The sequence below is a fragment of the Tamandua tetradactyla genome, chromosome 13 (genome assembly GCF_023851605.1).
Source record: "Tamandua tetradactyla isolate mTamTet1 chromosome 13, mTamTet1.pri, whole genome shotgun sequence".
NCBI classification, from domain to species: Eukaryota; Metazoa; Chordata; class Mammalia; order Pilosa; family Myrmecophagidae; genus Tamandua; species Tamandua tetradactyla.
The window spans coordinates 22,656,093-22,677,103 of NC_135339.1; the positions used below are offsets into that span (position 1 = coordinate 22,656,093).

Below are 21,011 nucleotides of genomic sequence, written 5' to 3' on the forward strand. Positions count from 1 at the left end.
TTGTTTTTTACATGGGCTGGGGCCGGGAATCGAACCGGGGTCCTCCGGCACGGCAGGCAAGCACTCTTGCCCGCTGAGCCACCGCGGCCCGCCCTCTCTTTCATTTTTAACAGAACAGAACTAAACTAGAGATGTTGACGGCATCTCTTACAAACTGCCATTTTTAGATTAGTTTGTTTTTTTAAGTTATGTCCCAAGCAGTCTTTGTGTAAGGCCCTGTGCAGGTGACACATCTTCAGGTGACACAGAGATGCACAGTCAGGGAGCTCACACCTGGAATAGCATCAGGGCTACATACACGACTCAGTGAGTGTTAGCAGGGTGCACTCCTGAGGGCCAGATGACCGGGACGGGGCGGGGGGCGGGGCACTGAATTTGGAATCAGGGGCGTCTTCAGGGAGGAAATACATGAGCTGAGCCTTAAAGCATATAATTTCTGGAGGGAAGAAGGTATTTTAAGTGGAAGTACATGCACAGGAGCAAGAGTGAGGAGGACTGGGGTTTATTCATGAAATGCCAAGCGGTCTCACTGGACTAGCACAGGCTTCGTGGGAGGGGCACTGGGATGGAGCCAGCGCTGCACGAGGTTTCGACTTTGGCTTCTCCACTGACAGAGTTCTGCGCCCCTTGACACATTGCTAATTATGTCTGAGGATATGTTCTCATTTTTAAAAAAATTTTTTATTGTTAAATATAACATATATACAAACAAAAGAAAGAAAAAGCAATGATTTTCAAAGTACACTTCAACTTAGTTACAGAACAGGTTCAGAGTTTGTTCTAGGTTACCATTCCACTATTTCAGATTTTTCATTCTAGCTGCTCCAAAACGCTATAGGCTACAAGAAATATTTTTTTTCTTTTTTTGTGAAAAATAACATATATACCAAAAAAAGCAATAAATTTCACAGCACATCACAACAACTAGTTGTGGAACAGATTTCAGAGTTTAGTATGGGTTACACTTCCACAATTTTAGGTTTTTACTTCTAGCTGCTCTAAGATACTGGAGACTAAAAGAAATATCACCATAATGATTCAACAATCATACTCGTTTGTTAAACTCTACCTTCTCTGATTAACTACACCATCACCTTTGAACTTTCTCCCACTCTTCAGGGGTATTTGGGCTATACTCATTCTAACTTTTTAATATTGGAAGGGGCTGTCGAAAATATGGGATAGAGGGACAGAACTAGTTGAAGTTCTGGAGAGGCTGGGCCCTCTGCATTTTAGGGCTTTATCTGGTCCAGGAACCCATCTGGAGCTGTAGGTTTCTGGAAAGTTACCCTAGTGCATAGAACCTTTGTAGAATGCATGGAACATATGTAGACAATGTTCTCATTTTTTAAATGAGGGAGTTGGATTAGCACATTGAAGGTCTATATCCAGCTCTATAAATCCATGGCTCTAGGTCACAGTAAGTATTTTAGGCTTTGAGGGCCTAAAATTCAATCTCTGTCCTAAACTCTCAACTCAGCCACTGTGGCGTGAGAGCAGTCATGGACGATATGTAAACATATGAGCTTGGCTGTGTTCAATAAAACTTTATTTATGGACACTGAAATTTTAATTTTATATCATTTTCATATGTCACTAAATATTATTCTTCCTTTGATTCTTTTTCTTTCTTTTTTTTTTTTTGTAAACACCATTCTTAGCTCCCAGGCACTACAAAAACAGGCAAACAGGCAGAGGGCAGGGATTTGGTTGTGGGCCATCATTCCTTATCCTCTGATCTCCTCAAAGAAGTAATAAAATAAGAAAGGCAGAGGGTAATGGCATTTAAGAGCTAGAATAAGGGCTCTAGGTTAATTTAGAAGACTATGGGTGAGGAGTAGGGTGGAGGACACAGATTTCTGAGCAAAGTACCTGGCAGTAGCAGAAAAAAGGGAAAGAGAAAACAACAATCTAGGAGGAAGACTATGAAAGCCCAATCTACAATGGTAACTTTGAGGAAGAAAAAAGATACGGAAGGGAGGACAACAGAACATTTAAAAGTGTAATTATCTGGCCAACACAACAAAAGAGATCAACTTCTAGACAAGAAAAGGGAAAAAAAAAGATGATGCAATATTTCGGTGATGCAATAGATATGGCTGCTTTAGAGAAGATGTTGATTTATTTATGGCTCCTTTTACTCAAGGGACTTTTCAGCAGTATTCCCAAATTAGGGAAGAGTATTCATCTGTTCTACATACATATCACTGCCCTCAAAATTTTAAATCACCCTGCTGACTGTGACCGAGAATTTTTCATCTATTTTTTCTTGCTGCGACAGAGCACTACTCTCGGAAAATCCTATGGTGCTGCAAATGCAACAGATTCAACGTTAAAGGATCCACCAAATGCAATCAATCCCACTCTAAGGAGTTTACATGATGCCTTCTAGAACTCAAATCTATAAGCCAACTCAGGGGCAGAGGGGAGAGCAGTGGAGTCTGACATGAACACAAGCAGCCAGAAATCATGATCATTTAAGATCATAATTAAGCCTTATGAGAATATAGCAAAGGGAGAAATTAATTTCAACTGAGCAGCCTGGCAAGGATTTGATGGAAAGAGAAGCACCTGAGTTGGGCCTGTTTCAACAAAAGAAAAAAGGTAATTTTAGTCAATGAAAACTGTGCAAACAACAAAATTTATGGAAAAATATTAGACTTGATTTTATTTCAAAATTAGTACATGCACTGTGAATGTATAAATGCCACTTAGTCACTTTTAAATATATATAAAATACATTTATGTGAATTTCACCTCAACTTGAAAAGGTGGTTGGTTCATGCTCACTGTCAGAGGGAAAACATGAATTATGGTAAGCAAAACAAACAAACAAAAAAACTTGAAATCACATTTCTCAAATATAATTACATTTTAGTACATACTCTTCCACATATAGCAAAATATAAAACGGGATCATTCTAAACATATCACCCTACTGTTTTTTGTTTAACATCCTAACAGCATAGCTATCTTTCCATGACAGCTTAAAATATATAATAATGATTAAGAACCAATGGCAAACCTGAGTGCAAGGGCATGTACAGTCCTGCCTTTATAGATCCTCTTTCAAGCCCGTATTTCAACCTGACCTCTTCATTCTGTTTTCTTCCAAGAGCTCCATAGGTAGATTCATGCTATTAGCCAATATATTCAGAGTTTTTCTTTCTTCCACTTGAGAGTAAAAACATATGAAGTAATATACAACTTCAATAAAATTTTTGCTATCTTTTAGATTTGATAGAGATTTTAGTTTTTCTGTCCTGTACTTCAAAATGGGTTCATCTGCATAATCAAAATACTGAAGCTCTGTCTCCACCAATTACTAGCACAGATACTTGACAACTTACTCAAATTCTATAAGCCTTAGTTTTTTCATCTATAGAATGGAAATAATAACCACATGAATTGTCCTGAGAATAAATGAAATAATTAATGATTTTTTTAAACCTCATTTGTTTTATTCACTCATTTTTTTAAATTGAGAATACTAGGAATCCAAAATATAAACTAAATTACAAAGAGGCTTTCTCTAGTTTGCTCTTTATTTGCATTCCTCCTACTGCTTTAAAGCAGTTTCAGTATTCCTTGCTTGAATCCCAGTCTCACCCTCTTTTCTAACTCACTGCTACCAAACCCCTAAATTGTCCACACTATACCCCAGCTTAAGTCCTTCCACTATCTAACATCCAATGCTTAGTTTGTCCTACTCCTAGGAATTATCCTATAAATGCACTTGCACATACATAAAATATGTATGGTTATTCATTGCATTATTGTCTGACATAGCAAAAGATCACAAATAATCTAAGGTCCTTTCATAAGGGTCTAGTTAAATAAATCATGTGATAACCACCAAATTTATGTAAATGTACAAAAGAAGGGAAAGCTTTTTAGGTATTGATAAGAAATGCTCTCCAAAAATATTTTAAGGGGGAAAATAAATCAAAGAACAGGACAATATGTGTGGTAGGTCACCATTTGTATAAAAAGAAGAATACATATTACTTGAATATACATGAATTTTCTCTAGAAGTATACCCAAGATACTTGGAAGAGGCTGGGAGTTCAAGGACACCTTGTTAAACTTTTTCAGTTTGAACCAAGTGAATCTTTTACCTATTTAAAATATGAAGTATTTTTAACTGTTTATTATAGCATGTGTGGTAGTTTGAAGCTGTTTATGTACCCTAGAAAAGGCCATGTTCTTTTAATCCATGTTGTAGACATATTGTGGGTGGGACCTTTCGATTAGGTTATTTCAATTGAGATGTAACCTGCCTCATTCAGGGTGGGTCTTGATTTTCTTACTGAAGTCTTTTATAAGATGCTAAAACACATGCAGAAGCTAAGAGATGAAATAGAGAAAAGCCCAGGAGATGCTAAGTGAGGGCCCACAGAAACTCAGAGGAAGTCACTGGAAACAGCAGCTGAAGCAATGAAACCAGGGAGAGAAGGACCAGCAGACGTCACCATGTGTCTTCCCATATGACTGAGGAACCTGCAACTGGTCTTCAGAGAAGGTATTGTCCTGTTGATGCCCTAAATTGGACAATTTCACAGTCTTAGAACTGTAAATTTCATTTGTAAGCTAATAAATCCCCATTGCAAAACCCCAACCAGTTTCTGGTATATTGCATTCTGGCAGCTTAAGCAAACCGAAACAACATATAAAAATCCCTTCCTAATCTGGCACAATCGACTTTAACGATAGGCTCATTACTAAAGCTTCCCCACTTTCTAGTTGCAGAGACACACTTCTGTATCTTTGTATGGGCTTCACTCAAAGGCTCTTCTCCCCTTTTCTCTGGTGGGCAAACTCTTCCTTTGCTTCAAACACTGCTTCCCTAAGGTAGAATTAACTCCCTTTCCTGTCTTCCTGCCATTCTGTGCAAAGAAGTCCTTTGTCCTGCTTTGTTTACATGCTTGCTCCCTGCCATCAGAGGCTGGGTTCACAGTCCTAGCCAAGGTTCATCAGAAGCTTACACCCTGTGGACAGAGTTCAGGACTCGTAAGACATTAAAAGTATGACTGAAAGAATAAGACTTTTAATACCAAAAAGCAGATTTAGAAAAACAATCAAACAGAATTCTAGAAATGAAAAATATATCATCTAAATTAAAAATTCAGTGGATGGATTAAACAGCCTATCAGATACAGCAGCATGAGAACTAGCAAACTGGAAGAGCTGAAGGAATTACAAAATGGAAAATATGGAGGATAGGATGAGAAAGTCAAATATATCTCAGAGTCCCAGAGGGGGAGAACAGAACAAGGGCAAGAATTCAAAGTAGTAAAGGCTAAGAATTGTCCAGAATTGATACAAAAAAACCAATCCTCAAAATCAGGGAGCCCAAAAAATCCTGAGAGACATAAGTTCTTCAAAGCCCAAGAAAGACCAACACAAAATAACAAATAGAATGATGGCTGATTTGAAGGCAGAAGACAATGGAATATCTTCAACATTATGGGGGAAAAATCCCTACCAGCCTAGATTTGTATATCCAATGAAACTACCTTTCAAAAAAGAAGTAAAATGGGGTAGGGCGATGGTGGCTCAGTGGAGGAATTCTTGCCTGCCATGCCGGAGACATGGGTTCTAGTCCCCATGCATGCCCATGCAAAAAAATAAAGAAGGTAAAATGAAGATACTTTAAGGGAAATAAAAATTGAGAGTGTACATTGCCAAAAGATCTCCGAAGATACTACTAAAGGATGGATTTCAGGAAAAAGGGAAATGTACCCAAAGGAAGGTCCAATCTCATTTCTCTTCCATGTCAAAGAAAATTATAAACATGTAGATGAATATATTTAAAGCAACAATAACAATGACTGTATAAGACAACAATAGCGTCTAATTTGCGGAGTGAAAAAAATCAAAACAAATAAAATCTTAGACATGAGTATTATCAGGAGTACAGTAAAGATGCTAATTAACTTATGACTTTGAAATTAAATATTCAAGTTTAAAATTTTCTAGAGAATCACTGCAAGACTAGAAATAGCAGATGTAACTTCCAAAATAGTTATGTTCCCCTGCCCTCATTCTCAATTCTATATATGTTATAGAACATCTGAAAGAGATTCTCTCTCTTCCTTCAGGCAAGGGATACTAAACTAGTCCAGTATCTGGCATAGTATGTGTCCCATTAAATATTTCTTGAATTAATTTAGCTATTCCAGAATAAGACGAATTCTGTTTCACAAATTTATCATAGTTCTCCATTCTACCTGGAAGGCTGATTCCGTCTTACTATTTAAGTGAGTGGCCTGACAATTCCTTCAATCTTTTCAGAAATACAACAATGAATGTTTAGGGTAAAAACTCCAAATCCTAAAACCTAATTCTTGCTTCCAAATTGGAAAAAAAAAAAAAAGGTACTTTTTTCTTCACTATTACTCCAAACAAAGGAAGAAATCAATTAAACATTAAGGTTTTTATTTTAATCATGAGAAACCGGCAATCAGAGATTGAGACACTTAAAACTGTGAGTGATATTTTCCCCACACTTGGTAAAACTGTATATTCCACAACATATGGAAGTCTACTGAAAGCTTTCATTGGCATTTTGCCTTGTTGAGTAAAAGTAAGAAACTATGCCTAGACATTTTTTTTTAAAAATCAACACTGCCTTTTCATTAGACTAACACTTAAAATAGGACTAAAAAATCATGGGAAAATGTACTAATGATAATATCTAACACTCACTGAGCTCTTAACTGCATGCCGGGCATAGTTCTAAGCATTTTTATGAATTCGTCTAGCCCTCACAACAACTCCATGAATCAGGTGCTACTATTAGCTTTGTTTTACAGAGAAGGTCCATGAGAAATAGAGTTTAAACAGCTTTAACAACATTATATACCATGCAGGTTTCAATGGCGGAATTTGAACCCTCGAGGAGTCTAATTCTAGAGCCTTTGCTTTTAACCATTTATACTGTATTGCCTCCTAAGATCATTGTCTTGTTTGAATGCTAATTTAGCTGGTACTACATCTAAAGTCTGACTTTAGTATTTGTTAACTCATACTAGATGGATTTTGCCAAAGTTGGCTAATCTTTTCATTTGCAGATGATCAAAATTAACAGAGACTTCAAACCACGCTACATTTTTATTTACATTTTCATATTCTGCATAATCCTGTGTTGGATAGGATTACCCTCAAACCCCACCTTGGGAATCTGTCTGAAATTTATTCATTCAGGAAGCATTAACTGGATGATCCCACCACAAGTAAGCTACTTTCCTAACTGACAACTCAAGTTCATCAGATTTACCCACAGCATGATACATATACTTCTAAAGAAGCTTAAAACAGTTTTTAATAGGGAGGGAGCAAACGGTCTTCCCATTTGTTCACTGAATAAATATTTCTCAACACCTTATGAGGTGCCAAGTCTGTGAGGGGTACTAAAAATTCAGAAGCAAATAAGGCAGAGCCAATATATGCCCCTGGGCTCTAATGGGGAGAAAGATGTTAAGTAAATAATAGTCACCAAATAATTACTTACAATTGTGATAAGCACAATAAAATACATAGGGGGCTACAAGAGCATGAGATAGAAGGACCTAACTTCAGGTGGGAACTAAAGTCAGTGAAGGCTTCCCTAAGAAATTAACATTTAATGTGGAACCTGAGGATTAATAGAAACTAGCCAGGAAAAGAAGTGCAGAGGAGCAGTTCAGGCAAAGGGAACAGCATATGCAAAGGCCCAGAGTCCAAGCAGCTCTGTGCTCTGAAAGAACTGAAAGCTTCGAGCACCTGGGGAGAAACAAGCAGAGAGCAGAGAGGCCAACACTCAAAGCTCCCTTCCTAACTATGGAATCCACCACCAGCTCACCCCTCGCTATCTACAACTGGTCCTGTGTGTGTATCACTTTTCTCCACATCACCACCACTTCACATTTTCTCCATCCTCCTAATAAATACAAACCACTGTATTTATAGGACTACTGCATAACACTTTAAGAGGAACAATTTCAATTCTGCAACAATTTCATTCAATTCTCAAAACCTATGAGACAACATAGGTAAGAAAAATATTTTATAAGATTATAAATTTCATTCGTATTTTAAGCAATTTGAGGCCAGAGATCATATCTTCTATATCTCAATATTCTTCACAATACCTAGTAATGTACATTCCTAGAATCTGATATATGATCTTGCTATTTGGGAAGAATAGTTGTAGAAAAATGTAAGAGCTGATAGTCTAGATTTTTTCTTGTATGATTTATTAGCCCATTTATATATCCTTATCTACTTTAAGAACATGTCCTCTTTGCAGATAAAAGGTGAGCCAGTACTCTTTCAGAGGGGTGGGGACAGAGAAAAAGCTGGAAAGCTAGATAATAGAAGTCCCTCAACTTTCAACCCTAAGAACAAATACACCATTACTCTTTCTCCATGGGAATCTTACTCGTGGGAATAACTTAAGCTTCTTTCAAAAGAAGGAATGATTACTGTTAAAAGAAGGCATGACTTTGTCTTGGATTTTGGCCAGTTGTGCTAAGAACTGCAGTGAAATTCAGCCAGTTTCCCCTTAAAAGTCATTCAACTGGAAGTTTTATCAGTGGGAAATTCTCTCTCGACCAAAGACTCTACTATCTTCACCTCAACAATATTTGTAAAACAGCTTTAGTTCTAAGATTCAAACCTTTCATCCTCAATACACACACATATACACACACCACTAATACCAACCCAGTGTGCCCACACAGAATTTTTGAATCAAAAAGTGACCAACACAGGGTGGGCCGCGGTGGCTCAGCAGGCAGGAATGTGTGCCTGTGATGCCAGAGGACCTGGGTTCGATTCCCGGTGCCTGCCCATGTAAAAAAAAAAAGGTGACCAACACAATATAATTTCACTTATGAATCTTTGTTTCTCTTTGTAATTACATAGGTATTTGATATACAGCAACATTTAAGGGAAGTAAAAGAGAATACTCAGGCCTCCCAATGGAGGAAAGAGATAGTCAGCTATCCTCATTATTCTGAAACAACCTAGAATGGCTAGCTGGTATATCGTGTATCAAAGCAAAATCCCCTTATCAAAGCACCACAATAAGAAAGAGACTATGATAAGCCAATACGAGGAATATCGAGAAGAACATGATCCAGGCCTTGCCCCATAGGAAACCAACAGTCTAAAAGGAGATACCCTACAGCAGTGGGGAGGGCAGGGGAAGGAAAAACCCACAATGTAATCAGTCATCCAAGGACTGGTAGCCCAGAACGTAAGAACACAAAATTTACAAAGCTTTTACCAAAGGAGTAGAAAGAAAGCAACAAATCCCCAATTTCATATGACTAATTATGCAGGTCCCCTTTCTCAAGTACTATATTATACTCCATCCCTTTTGTCTACACATAAGGTCCATTATTTTGAATTTATTTCATTCCACCCTTATTGAAACAGCAGTTAGCTAACTAGAGTACAGCTCCCAAACAGCACATGGCAGATAAAGTCCTGAGATGTTGTAACAGACTGGGTTTCCTCACTGTTCTTTGCAAATTCTTGAGTAAGATGGTGAATTAAAGAGGTTTTTTATAAAATGGTGAAAAGGATGAGAGCTGGTGCATCTATGTAATTAAGTTTGTATTTTTATCCAGGAAAACACAAATTGATTTGGGGTATAGAAAAAAGGTGATTAAGAGCAAATAAAACAAATACCAAGCTCATACAGATTGAAAAAGGCTGAGAAAACACTGAGATAAAAATGTTTCTAAAGATAGATTTTCTAAGTTTTCAACAATGAACACGTAATACATTTATAATAAGAAAAAAACAGGCTTTTTTTTAAGCACATGAAGGGTCAGCATGCCAAAAACTGAACACTAATGGTATACTGTTCAATAATATGATTTTTAGTGCTGTATGAAGGATAAAATACTTTAATTATGATGATAAAAACAGAAATGAGGGTATACAGCTGGTTCAGTGGTAGAATGCTCGCCCTCCATGCAGGAGACCAGGGTTCGATTCCCAGACAATGTACTCCCCCTTCAAAAAAACACAAAAACAAAACCTCAAGCAAAATTTCCCTACTTACATATTAACCTCAATTTACTTTCCTCATATAAACCTTTTTGTAAATTGTTAAGAAGAAAAAAGCTAAGACAGCCTTCCTCTCCAAAACCACTTCCAGTGGAACCAGAACAAGTAGTAAAATGACTGAAAAAAACAAACTACAACTACCCAACTAATTCCAAATTTGGGTTATCTGAACTTAACTATGTAGCCTAATATACCCAAACAAATAGCAAGAATTGCACAGGTCTAGTATAAAGGATTAGAAGGTTATAGGCAAGTCTCTAGTGTGAAGTCCTGCCTCCAAATTTATCAACTCTCCTCTCTTAATGTTTCAGAGTCTTATTACAGACTTGAACTTTACTCCTTAAAGCTCACTCTGAAGGATTTACACTCTATAACACTTAAGGCCATTGAAGCTTAAAAATGCCAAGTCAGGGCGGGACATGGTGGCTCAGCAGGTAAGAGTGCTTGCCTGCCATGCCTGAGGACCCGGGTTCGATTCCCGATGCCTGCCCATGTAAAAAAAAAAAAATGCCAAGGCAGAAGTTTGTTTTCTTCCTCTGGTCTTCTCTATATGGAAGCTTTAAGGACAGACTCACATGAAGACAACATGAACTGGTTAAATGACCTTGCCTCATCAAGAGTTCTTAGTACAATTATAAGGTAATCATTTGTGTGTTCTGATTACAAAGTATATTGATGCCTGGCTATGTTCCAAACCCAAGCACAAATTTCTTCCTTCTTCCATTATTTTGTAGTATCTCTGTCTCTTTCCACCTTCATGAATACTGCTATTGGAAGGAAGTATGCAGGTTCAAAAGCTTTGTGTATCATATGTTTAAAGGAAAGCTTTTGTGTTAAAGCTAAGTATTCATACAAAACTAAAGTTTAGTTTTCTCCATGTTAGAATGACATGGACTTCAGAATAATATCCTTGTTAATGTTTGTGTTCGCATTATCCTTTATTTCAGAAGACAAGTCTTCTCACTGTTCAGGGAAAAACTGCTACAAATAATTTGTTCTTTCACCTTATGTAAATAAAGTGCTAAAATAGTTTAACCTATTGCATAGGAGGTGTTAGGGAAGTGTTACAGTGGTTAAAAGGGATTTTCTATCCTGTTGCTGATTAAATTTGTACCTGTAAAATATTATTCATATATTTAAAAATTGTATAAATTCCTAAAAATGTGACAGTGTTCTCTCTATATTGTATCTTGATACTAACCTGTATGTTGTTAAGCAATGGTATAACGTTGTTAGCCTTGGTTTTAGTTATTCTAAAAATGCTACAGATCATAGAAACAGCCAAGTTGCTAGTTGCATTGCGTTGCTTAATATTTCTCTAAAAGTATATGCGCTCAACTATAGGTCAGAGCTCCATCTGTACAAGGAAAAACTTTAAAAGAGGAGTTAAACAAATATGTTATATTTTATCTGTTAAATAACATAACTCTGGTAAATGTATAAAAGTGAAACAGAATAAAACCTCTGCTATGATAGTTTCTTAAAATAAATAAATAAATAAAAAGAGTTCTTAGTACAGAGTATGTTCTAGAGAGAAACCTTGCTGTGATACCAGCTGATACCTGACATTTGTTCATTAAGGACTCATACTTCTTTGATACTGCTCTATGCAGATTTATTATATAAAAATCTACCTCACTGTCATAACCATGACAGAAGGTCTAATGAAAAGACTGGGCCCAGATCAGCCAGAAAGGAAAAAACACCAGATCAACTTTATGATATCTTTGTCTCCTACCATATGGTTCACTGAAATAAATATCTTTTAATGAGGAATTCATGACTCATAATATGAAGCTACAGTGGAACCAGCAGGATTTCAAATAATATATCAACACCTGGTCTAAATCATTAAATTTTCTTTTTTGCATGGGCAGGCACCGGGAAATGAACCCAGGTCTCTGGCCTGGCAGGGGAGAACTCTGCCTGCTGAGCCACCATGGCCCTAAATCATTAAATTTTAAAAAGACACTCCCAAAAAGAGAACGTAAAATCCTAAAGCCACTTTCAGATAGGAGGCAACATATCCTCACGTTATGAATTTTGTAAGCGGTCTGCATAGTTGAAATGACTCTGAAACAGAGCACCACAACCCAAAATAGCCTGAACACTTTTGTTATCTCAAACAATGGCAGTTAGCCATTCACTCCACCCTCTTAGTATATAGTATATTTTACTTGTTTCAGTCAAAACCCATTGTAGGGTGTGCAAGGGTAGTTCAGTGGTAGAATTTCCCCCTGCCATGAGGGAGACCTGGGTTCAATTCCTGACCCATGCACTTGCCAAAAACAAACAAGCAAACATAAAAAGAAAAAACAAACAAAAATTCAACAAATGGTGCTACAATAAAGGGATACTCACATGGAAAATGAATAAAATGTGACCCCAGGCATACAGCATACAAAAAAAAAAATTGCAAATTCGATAGGACTGTTCAAATTTGGCTATTTTGTATGTTTGAAAGCTGGGGATGGGAAATATTGGTTGCACACTAATTACTATTATAATATTTTATATATGGAAAAAAAATGAGTGCCTTGCATATGTTTTGTTAAAAAAAATTATAGTGCACACCTATGACCAGTCTGGCACTGGAAATAAAGGAGTGAACACAACAGACATGATCCCTACCACCAAGGAACCCACAGTCTAGAGGAGAAGATAAACACTGAGCTAGGAGGATGAGTGTAATAAAACAGCATATACCTGCTATGCTGGACTGTAGGCTGTGGATACTAAAAACAGTCCCAGGAAGTTTTCAAAAAGCTTTTGAATTGGTGACCCTCACAGTTGCGATGCATATAAAATATAAATATTTCATAAGTAAATAAATGACCAGTAATAAATAAGCATATAAAATGACTTTATTTTTAAACAAATACACATGAAATGCTAAATTCAAAATGAGTTCTGCCCCCATAAAAGTAGTTTCCTTGATGCTGCCCTTACCCCTGGAGTATAATAGGAAGTGTCAACCTAGGCTACTGTTGTTGATGATTCCATTCCTGACTCTTGTCCATTTAGAGTTGTAACAGTGCCATTTATAAAAGAGTTTTGGAAAAAAACAACTTTCTATTGTGTAACAAACTTTTAAATTGGGGTTGCCATTAAATTTATAAGCATAGCTGTGGAAAGAGACAATCTCCAAAAACCTTCTGTTCTTTCAAATGTCACATGAGTAAATGTTAACTATTATTGGGACAAAGTTCACATGGGTCTCCTTATATGTATATCCATATCCTTATATATATATATATATATTTTGGTATGCCATATGGCAGGAGTTGCATTTCCTTCTTTTTCCATGTGAATATCGCGTTATTGCAGTACCTTTTGTTGAATTTCTGTTTGCTTTTTTGGTTTGTTTTTGGGGAAAGTGCATGGGCCAGGAATTGAACCCAGGTCTCCTGCATGGCAGGTGAGAATTCTACCACTGAACCACCCTTGCACCCCCTTCCTTATATACCTTTTGATCTCAGGACCAAGTCTTTCAAATGAAACTTCATGGTTCCCCAAAGCCACCTGAAGTACTATTTAATTCTAATTTAAGGCTTCAAGTTAAAAAAAAAGCACCTATACTTTTGTTGAAAAGCCTTGCTCTGTTCCACAGGTGTAATTACTTTTGTACTGACCTATATCTACTACTATTTTTTAAAAAGAAAAAAAATGCTGTGAAATTGAATGTGGCTCTGAAACAGAACCCCTCCTTCACACGGTTCTCCTCATACAAAGCTCTGCCACTACACAGGTAACCAGGTCAGGTCAGGGCAAGTGGAATCTCTATGACAAATGACATTCTTGTTGCTTCTGAATGTGGAAAACCTCCACTGATATTAACAACTTTGCTCTAAATGGGGTGGAATTGTGGAGTGAAAAAAAAGCAGAGGACCCACAGTATGGGGACCAGAGTTGAGTCCAGGCTCTGTCACTTACTAGCTGAGTCACTGTGAGCAGGTTACTTAATTTGAGCTCTAGTTGCCTTGTCCGCAAAATGGAGACCGTATCAATACCTACCTTACAGGACTGCTAATAGATTATATATATATATATATATGAAAGTATTCTATAAATTGTAAAGGATTATATAATGTTATTATTTACTTTATAAAATATTTACATCACATAAATAACATATATTTACATAATAAATGTTATTTACTTTATTAGATTCTTCCCTAATAAAGGAATTTATGTTCATTTTAAAAATTGGAAACAGAAACGTAATAATAAGAAAAAAAATTACCCATGAGCCTATAGACCAAGCATTACTGTTACTTATTTTTACTGAAATAAGTTCAACACCAACCAAAACAAATTAAAGCAAACTTATCTTCAGATATTAAAGGTGATAATTCACAAATGACAAAATAAATCGCTGTTCTCCTTTTAAGAGCAGAGCAGCCTTCCTCATCTATCAGTTAAAAGTGAAGACAATGCTGCTATTTGTCCCAGAGATGATCCCAAGAGACTATGATATACGGGTGAGGCTCATAAATTTCAAGACCACAAAAACTCCCAAAATAAATATTTCATGAGCGCAAGGAGTAGTTACAACACATGACCCCAGATGCAAAGGAGAAGGCAATGTGTCTGAAGACACATTAGTAAAACTGACATGATTGTAACGGTCACATCAAACAATGGCAGAATTTATGGGCCCCTTCAATGGAAATAAAGAAAAATGCATATACTGTACAAGATGAGGCAGTCTAAGCCTTCTGACTTTTTCACACTGCTTACTGAATCCTACCCTTGGAGCACCTTTTGCTCCTGTCTTTTTCCTTTCCCACCCTCACCTCTCCTACTCCCCCTTCTTCTTTCATTGCATTAGAAACACTTTCTGTGTTGGGGGTGCAAGGGTAGTGCAGTGGTAGAATTCTCACCTACCATGCAGGAGATACCAGTTTGATTCCTGGTCCATGCACTTCCCCCCCCCAAAAAGAAAAAAGCAAAAAACCAACAAACAAAAATTCAACAAATGGGATATGAATGGGATACTCACATGGAAAATAATGAAATGTGACCCCACCATACAGCATACAAAAAAGAAACACTTTCTGTGTTTAAAATGGTCTTATTCCACACAATGGAATATTATTCAGCAATAAAAAGGAAAGAAATTCTGATATAACTACATCATACATGTATCATGCATGGAAATCTGCTAAGTGAAAGAAGCTAGACACAAAATGCCACATATTATATGATTCCATTCATATGAAATGTCCTGGATAGGTAAATCTATACAGGCAGAAATTTCACTGGTGGCTACCTAGGACTAGGGAGGTAAGGACTGGGAGAGAATAAGGAGTAACTGCTAATGTATATGAGGTTTATTTTTAGGAAGACCAAAAAAAAACGGTTCTAAAACTAGATTGTGGTGATGGTTACACAACCCTGCCAATATACTTTAAAAGAAAAACAGAACAAAAAAAGAAAAAACAAACACTGAATTGTATACTTTAAATGGGTGAGTTGTATGGCATGTAAATTACATCTCAATAAGGTTGTTTTTTTAAAAAATGGCCTCGTCAGGAAAAGTAAATATTGCCACCCTACCCCCTTCTTAAATGTGGAGTAAAAGTGATGATTCTCTCAGTTACATATGTATATAAAATAACCAGGATCCTTTTATTTAACGAATATGCATGAGATTACAAATCCAAATAAGTCCTGTCCCCAGCATTAATGCTGCCTGAACTTAACACTTAGCCCTTATATTCTTAATAATTCTGTGCCTTTGTTTCGTTAGTTTCCTCCACCTACAGTGTCTTTCTTATCACTTCTTTAAATGTTCAAATCCCACCTGATTTAAAGCCCCACTCAAATTTTACTTCCTCCATGAAGTCTTCCCTGGCACTCCCATCAAAAGCAATCTCATTTTTCTCTGAACTTCCATAGCACCTTACTTCCTTAGTGCCACTTAGAACTTTCTATTCAGTATCATACTTCTTCTACCCAATATCCTACTTACTGCTTTGGCAGTAAAAAAAGTCTCAATAAATACCTGTTTGATAAATGAATGACTATGCTCAGCAATTGAGAATTTAATCTTCATCTAGTAAATTGTGGAAATATCCAAAAGTCATTTGGTCTCAACAATAGTAAATAAAACAGCTGAACTAAGGAATGCCCTCTTCAGTAAAAATGTGCATTTTCCAAAAATAAAATAAATAATTTTTTTAAATGTACGTTTTCTTAACCAAAATAAGACTAACTTGGCAGGACATAAATGATCTGAAGGAAATTTCCAAATAGAAACAATGAATAGAGATATAACCTACCTCGAGAGGCTACTCTGGACTTCACTCTCATGCAAGCTTCAGGTAGACCTTATTACCTATCATAACATACCAACCCCCAACCAGGACCATTTCAGTCAATCTAAAGAACACCTAGGGCAATATATAAGATTCCACAAGGTTTCCAGGCACTAGAGTAACTTGCCAGAAACTCACACCCTCCAGATGGGCCCCTGGTCCAGAAAAGTCCTGAAACTTAGCCCAGCCTCTCCAGAACATCAGCTAGTTCCATCTCCCTACCCCATATTTGTGACAGACCCTTCCAACATTAAAAATTTAGAATGGCCATAGCCCAAACATCTCCAAAGAGAGGTATGGAAAGATCAAAGGTGATGATGGAATTATACATAGAAGACAGAACTTAACAAATGAATATGAATGCTGAATCATTACATTGATATCTCTTTTAGTCTCCAGTATTTTAGAGCAGCTAGAAGTAAAAACATAAAATTGTGGAATTGTAACAAGTCTGAAATATGTTCTACAACTAATTGTGGTACTGTGCGTTGAAATTTATTGCTTTTTTTGTATATATGTTATTGTTCACCAAAAAAGGGGGGAAAAAGTCTATTCTGATGATAAAAAAGTATTTAAGCCCTCTAGCCTCCTATATTCTGGAGTAGCTAGAAGGAAAAATCTGAGCGGATCATATGGTAGCCCATGACAAACTCTGAGATCTGTCCTGTAACCACTTGTTGAAGAGTGCTTTGAAAACTATTGTTTTTTTATTTCTTTGCTTTGTATATATGTTATACTATACAATTTAAAAAGTTAAAAAAAAAAAAAAAGATACAACCTCCTGGAGTAACTATGAAAGAGCCCTCACCTAGATTATATAAATTCCAAAACATTTACTCAAAAATCAGTTTCATTACTTTTTATGGCAACACCATGTTTTTTCCTAGCAAAACACCAGAGTTCTGTCTATTCTCAAGTCCCACTTTTTTCTTCCACCATATTTCTGATTAATTCTGCTTCCATTTTCCCTGCCACACCCAAAATCCAGGCCCTCATTGTCTTCGTGATCAATGAATCTTAAAGGACTACAAATCTATCTCCTTTCCCACAGTTCTTTCCTTCCTTCAACAATAGTTATCAATCCATCCTTTGTGCCAATGTTGAGGTTAGGGACTGGAGTGCAAATAAAGAAATATCAAATGAACCCTGTTCTCCAGATACAGTCTAGTGAGGAACTTGAGGTATGTATAGAATTCATCACAATTTCAGCAGTATTTATTTAAGGGCTACAACTGGTGGGTCCTCTGGCCTCCCCAGAAGGCACCCATATAAAATTTCCCTCACACAGTTTCTCATTCTCTCCCTTCCCTTCTTTCTTTCTTCATCTTGTTGGATAGAGCCTGCTGTTAAACTGCCCAAATGTCATGAACCAGCTGCATCTCCGTTTCTCTCCAACCTACCTCTTCATCTACAATTAAGACAATCTACAAAGTGACTCATTCATAAGTACCTTTGTTCATGATTTGCTATTTATCACCACAACCTTCCCCACTTTCTCTGTTAATTCATTTTTACTGCCAATCTCAAATTCCTTCTTTTGTCTGTGCAGGAAAATATGTAACTATGTAAATTTTCTTCAGCTTATATCTGGCCTTATTTATTTCTTTTTTACTTATCTCATGATGACTGTATTAAAGAGTTACCTATCTTCGGGTGCATATCACAACCATCTATGGAGCATCTTAAAAATACACAGGCTTAAAAAAAAAATACGCAGGCTTGCTCCCCACCTCTGGAGAGTTCCTCAGTGAGTCTGAAGTAGAGGCTGGACATCTTTATTTCTATAAAACCCCACTGGTGATTATGATGTACACCTCAATCTGAGAACCCCTGATTTATTGCAATGTCCCAATAGCAGGCATTCAATGTTTATTAATTCATAGCACTGAAGTTCATAAATAACTTTTCTTAATAGCCTAAGCAGAGAGTAGCCCTTAGACTACACCAGCTCTGTTCCAAGTGCAACATGTGGTTTTAAGATTTCATTTCCTGCAGTGCTACACTGAGGAACACTATTACCTTGTCTCTTTACATTGTTTCCTATTTGTTGAAAAATGGAGGCCTGGAATGTAGCCATGTTAGACAACAGCACATAAGAAAGCACTCTGGAGTTTTGAGTTAAAATTTGTTATAAAAAGAACAAAAGCAATGTAAAACTGGACATTCTGAATGAATTACAGAATTGTTACCAAATAGATTCTTACTAAATCTATAGATTTAGTATACACAATAAAGACCAGGAATTTGGTCAGTGTGTCTCCCTGTTTTCCTAGATTCCAGTTTCCTAAACTGTCCGTGACAGTCAAGGGGCCCCTGAAGACTGAGAAAGACTGTCAGTGGCTGAAATGACTCTGGTGAGGAAAGCGCTCTAATCAGATAAATCACCCAAGCCCCACCCAGACCCACAGTTGCCTCCCAACCTCCCAACTGCCTTGCACACATTATTTACACAGCTCAGTGGAGGAGCTGTGTGAACTTTTTCCAAAGTTGTTCCCTGCAGGCAGCAGCAGTCTGAGTCACCCACCCAGAGTGGGAAGAAAAGTGTGATATTAGACAGGAGATCCGTCACAGCACCCCTTTTCCCATTTCAGAAGTGGACTCTGCCTCCCCCAGGAATCACCTCAGTTCTTAGTCACCAGCTGTGGGCTACAGGGGTCTGCAAAACCACTCAGCCCTCCCCACCCCAAACCCCCCAAAAAAGTTATGGACTGGGGAGGGGGCAACCCTTCCCGCTCTCCAGCAGGGGCTGCAGTACCCAGATTCCACAGGCCTCTCCCAGCAGCTCCATCTTGCTTCCCGCCGGGAGGAGGGGCCAGGAGGGAGGGCTCCCGAGTCTGGAAAGGCCCAAGAGGAGGAAGCTGTTTGACAGCAAGTGAGGCCAGGTGGAAATCTCCACAGGAGGAAATAAAAGGAAGGGTCTTGTGGTCATGAATTACTGCATAAACGAAGTATCCGGTGTTAGATATTGCCGGAGGTGTGACAAGTAAAATGCCCAGAGGGGGAGGCGAAGGGGACAGAGATGAGTGGTCAGTAAGACAAGTGGACAAAGGGGCACGACGCGGGGAGCGCCAGGAAGGGGTAGCCAGGAGGGCAGGTCTCGGGGCAAGGGGGCCGGAGGATAAGAATGTGGCTCAAAGAGGAATCCTTGGGAGGAAACGCAGGGATTATTAGGTAGGGAGACTGCCGGCCCAGAGGCCGGACTGGGGAGGCCTGAAAAGGAGCTGAGCTCAGGGAGCCAACGCGGGGGTCTTCAGCTGAGGGGAAGAGGCCACCAGGCATCCTAACAGTGATCATTTATCGAGCGCCTACGACAGCCACACGGAGCGCTAGGCGCTTCACAGATTCCAACTGGCTGAGTCTTCACCGCAAACCCGCAAGGCAAGCATTGCTAAGTGTGCCCCCACTTTACAGATGGGGAAATTGAGGCCCGGAGAGGCTCGGGGGCTTGCTCAAGGTCACACAGCAGGGCAGCAGGAGCTCCAACCCCAGGCCGCCCGGCTGCACCGCGCGCCGCCCCCGCCCGGCTCCCGGCCGCAGCCCCGCGCGCTCACCCGGACGAGGTTGCTGACCGCCGCCTGCACCGCCGCTACCGGCGCGGTGAGGTCAGGGATGGCTTTGCCGTCCACCTCGCCCTCCTCGTGCATGATCACCAGGTGAGAGATCTGCTGCGCCACCGGCTCCAGGATGCTCTCGATCGTGCGCGTGTGAAACACCGGCATCGCGGCGGCAAGCGGGGCGGCGAACCGCGGGCTACAGAGAACTGGGATCCGCGCGGCCGGGAAGGAGCGGAGACTGACTCCCAGCAGTGCAGCGACTCGCGAAACCCGGCTTCCCTCAGCGTAACCAGCCTCGCAGGCGCCCCGCCCCCTCGTGTGGCCGCGCCCAATGATAGCGCCGCTCAGACCCGGGCCGCCGCTCCTATTGGCCCCTCTTCGAGCTGCTCCGCCCCCGCCCCCGCGCGGCCAAAGCCCCGCCCCACTCCGCCCCAATTCCCAAGGGAGGGGCCCGGGATCGGGGGTGCGCCTCAGGGATTGCGACCGGATTCCGGAGTCCTAGCGCGGGGCGCTCCTTATAAGGGCATGGAGGGAGCGGAGCGTGCGGCTGGAGCCGGATGGCCCCGCCCCCGGGGCCGCCTCCCGCCTCGGCTCTGCAGCGCCCCGCCCCTCTGCAGAATCACCTCGGCGGGGCGGGGTCTCCTCACCTTCCGCGGGCTTTAGAGTCTGAGGAGGCCTGGGGGTCGTCGGTCTCCCCGCCCCCTCCCCAACTTTTCCCGTTGACGCGAGGTCTCAAAATACTCTCCAGTTCCGCTCATTAGTACTTGGAAACGTTTTGGTAAAAGAGTGGAGCAGTGGAAATGCTCAGAAACATCAGCGTCCCATTCATTTATACAAACAGCAGTACTCCATTGTGGATTGGAGCCTTCCAGACGTTCTCCTGTGCATTTAGTTGCAGACATGTATTTTATAAGTAAATGGAATTCGACATTTTCCTGGAACTTGAATTCTCCACTTAGTTAATATTCCCTGATTATCTTTCTCTGTTGGTTTACATAGGCCTACCTCATTCTTTTTAATGCCTGTGTGGTATTCCATTGCATGAAATAAAACATAACTTAGATAACTTAGTGA

The 21,011-nt window shown here is 39.3% G+C and overlaps 1 protein-coding gene and 1 pseudogene across 2 annotated transcripts in view; one reads left to right on the forward strand and one right to left on the reverse strand.

The window, feature by feature from the left end:
- The window catches only part of VCL (vinculin), a 106,973-nt gene extending 86,758 nt beyond the window's left edge, over positions 1-20,215 (reverse strand). For both annotated transcript variants that reach the window (XM_077124863.1, XM_077124862.1), the window contains exon 1: positions 19,935-20,215. In XM_077124863.1, coding sequence (XP_076980978.1) covers positions 19,935-20,102 — 168 coding nt within the window. In that variant the 5' untranslated portion in view covers positions 20,103-20,215. The remainder of the gene's footprint in view (positions 1-19,934) is intronic.
- Positions 20,216-20,494: 279 nt separating this feature from the next.
- Positions 20,495-21,011, forward strand: part of LOC143653342 (cyclin-A2 pseudogene) — a 42,951-nt pseudogene continuing 42,434 nt past the window's right edge.